Source organism: Ischnura elegans, chromosome 2 (genome assembly GCF_921293095.1).
Source record: "Ischnura elegans chromosome 2, ioIscEleg1.1, whole genome shotgun sequence".
Lineage (NCBI taxonomy): Eukaryota > Metazoa > Arthropoda > Insecta > Odonata > Coenagrionidae > Ischnura > Ischnura elegans.
Window position 1 is genome coordinate 140,703,314 of NC_060247.1, and position 1,805 is coordinate 140,705,118.

Here is a 1,805-nt window from a genome sequence, read left to right on the forward strand (position 1 = left end):
CAATTAGACACGCTAATCCCATGGAGCTCATTAAGTTTAAATAATGATCAGAATCATTAGAAGGTACCATAACATTTATGTTCACGTCACCAATGACAATAACATTACCTTTTAAACTATACATTAGCGGTTCAAATTCAGTTAAAAATTGTGAGACCGGAAAATTTTGATCTCTATAAAGAGCAATTAACTGTAACTCAAAATTTTCAAGTTTGAGGGCCACCTGAACAAAATCAGCAGTGACAGCTTGAACAATAGTAGAGAAGCAATCTATTTTACTTTGCACATAAACAATAATACCTCTAGCTCGACTACTATTACTACATTGGGCAAAGTATTTATAACCATTTAATTTGTAATAGTTGAGTTCATGTTCACAAACCCATATTTCACTTAATATGATTATAGTCGGTAAATAAGAAAGGCTATGTAGATACGTTTCAAATAAATCAAAGTTTGCTCTGAGACTACGGATATTTTGGTGTATAATACTTAATACACTACTGTGGAACGTCTTACTATTAGTACAATCTGACATTCTTAATTTTATAAAAAATTTATATCGTCCAAACTTGTCAAAACAAACACTGGTTCTTTCTCAGCTTTTCGCATTAGAACTTTACCTCCACGTATCCACAAGTATTTATAGCCTTTCTCATTTTTAGCAGCTCTTGCAGCATGCAGCACTTTTCTCCTCCCAGGACAAAGAGCCTCGTTTATGTAGAGAGGGGTGGGTGACACATCGAGGTTCAGGTGCCGCGTAGAGAAGTCCCTCTTCACTCTTCTTTTTGCCAGTAGATCTTCTTTGATGTGTTGACGGAGGAACTTGACGTGGATACCACTATGCCCACTTTCCGACTTGGGTTTGAAGCGGTAACAACTCTCAATGTCGTGCGCTTTGACTGTAACCCCCAACTCGGCTCCGATATTACAAATTATGCTCGGGAGGTCTTCGTTTTTTTGAAGTGGGTAACCGTGAATCTCAACTGAATTTACTAAACTGCGTTGTTCAAGGTCATCAGAGTGTTTTGCAAGAAGCGCAATTTGCTTCTTCAGCGATCGATTTTCACTTTCTAAAGAGTCCATTCTAGCATAGCACTCATCGAATCTCTTACTGTGAGCCTCAAGCACCGAGGATATATCGTCCAGCCGATCATATAATTTGTTGATCGAGTCTCCAAGATTAGCCTCCGTTGACTTCAGATCAGCTTTGATTTCTTTAAAAAGATCTAAAACTGAATCCGTTGGAGAACTGGTGGACGCACTTTTACTCGGCGCACTAGTAGAGTCACTGTTCATGCTGGACCTGCGAACATTGGTGCACTCGATGCATCGCCAAACTTGCTTGCTAGCTTTAATTGCTTCAATTTCCTGTTTAGTTACAGGAATATCTAAACAGTTTCCGTGGAATTTGTTTCCACAATCGGAGCACTCCAACACTGTGTTTCGCACTATCTTTCTGCAATTTTTGCAGGAACTCATTCCGGTAACACGCTTTCACGAGCCAGTAAGTACAGAAAACACTTAGCAAAGCATAACCTTGAGTCGAGGAGCGGAGCAAGACGTCCGAACTCGACGGAGGCCTGAACTAAAAGCTTACAATGGTGATCCTGCGTGGAGGGACCTAACAAAGCGGTTAAAAGGACCAAGTTATCTGGCGAGGAAGAATCATAATCATAAGATTGAGGCTCCAAGGCAGCTGTCAAATAAACTAAAATGTTCCTTCGTACATCGGGGGATTGGAATGCTTTACCGGAGGAAATTTGTTTTGAGCCCTTCCCAACAAACGCCACTATATTTATCAA

At 40.1% G+C, this 1,805-nt stretch overlaps 1 protein-coding gene across 1 annotated transcript; it reads right to left on the reverse strand.

The window, feature by feature from the left end:
- Window positions 1-546: 546 nt before the first annotated feature.
- On the reverse strand, window positions 547-1,482 carry LOC124153279. Its single transcript, XM_046526377.1, has one exon. The coding sequence runs from the start codon at window positions 1,480-1,482 to the stop codon at window positions 547-549; it is 936 nt and encodes a 311-aa protein (XP_046382333.1).
- Window positions 1,483-1,805: the final 323 nt, after the last annotated feature.

What these genes read in the sequence shown, in the direction of transcription:
- LOC124153279 (XM_046526377.1), bottom strand. Translation starts at nt 1,482, where the DNA reads ATGAGTTCCTGCAAAAATTGCAGAAAGATAGTGCGAAACACAGTGTTG.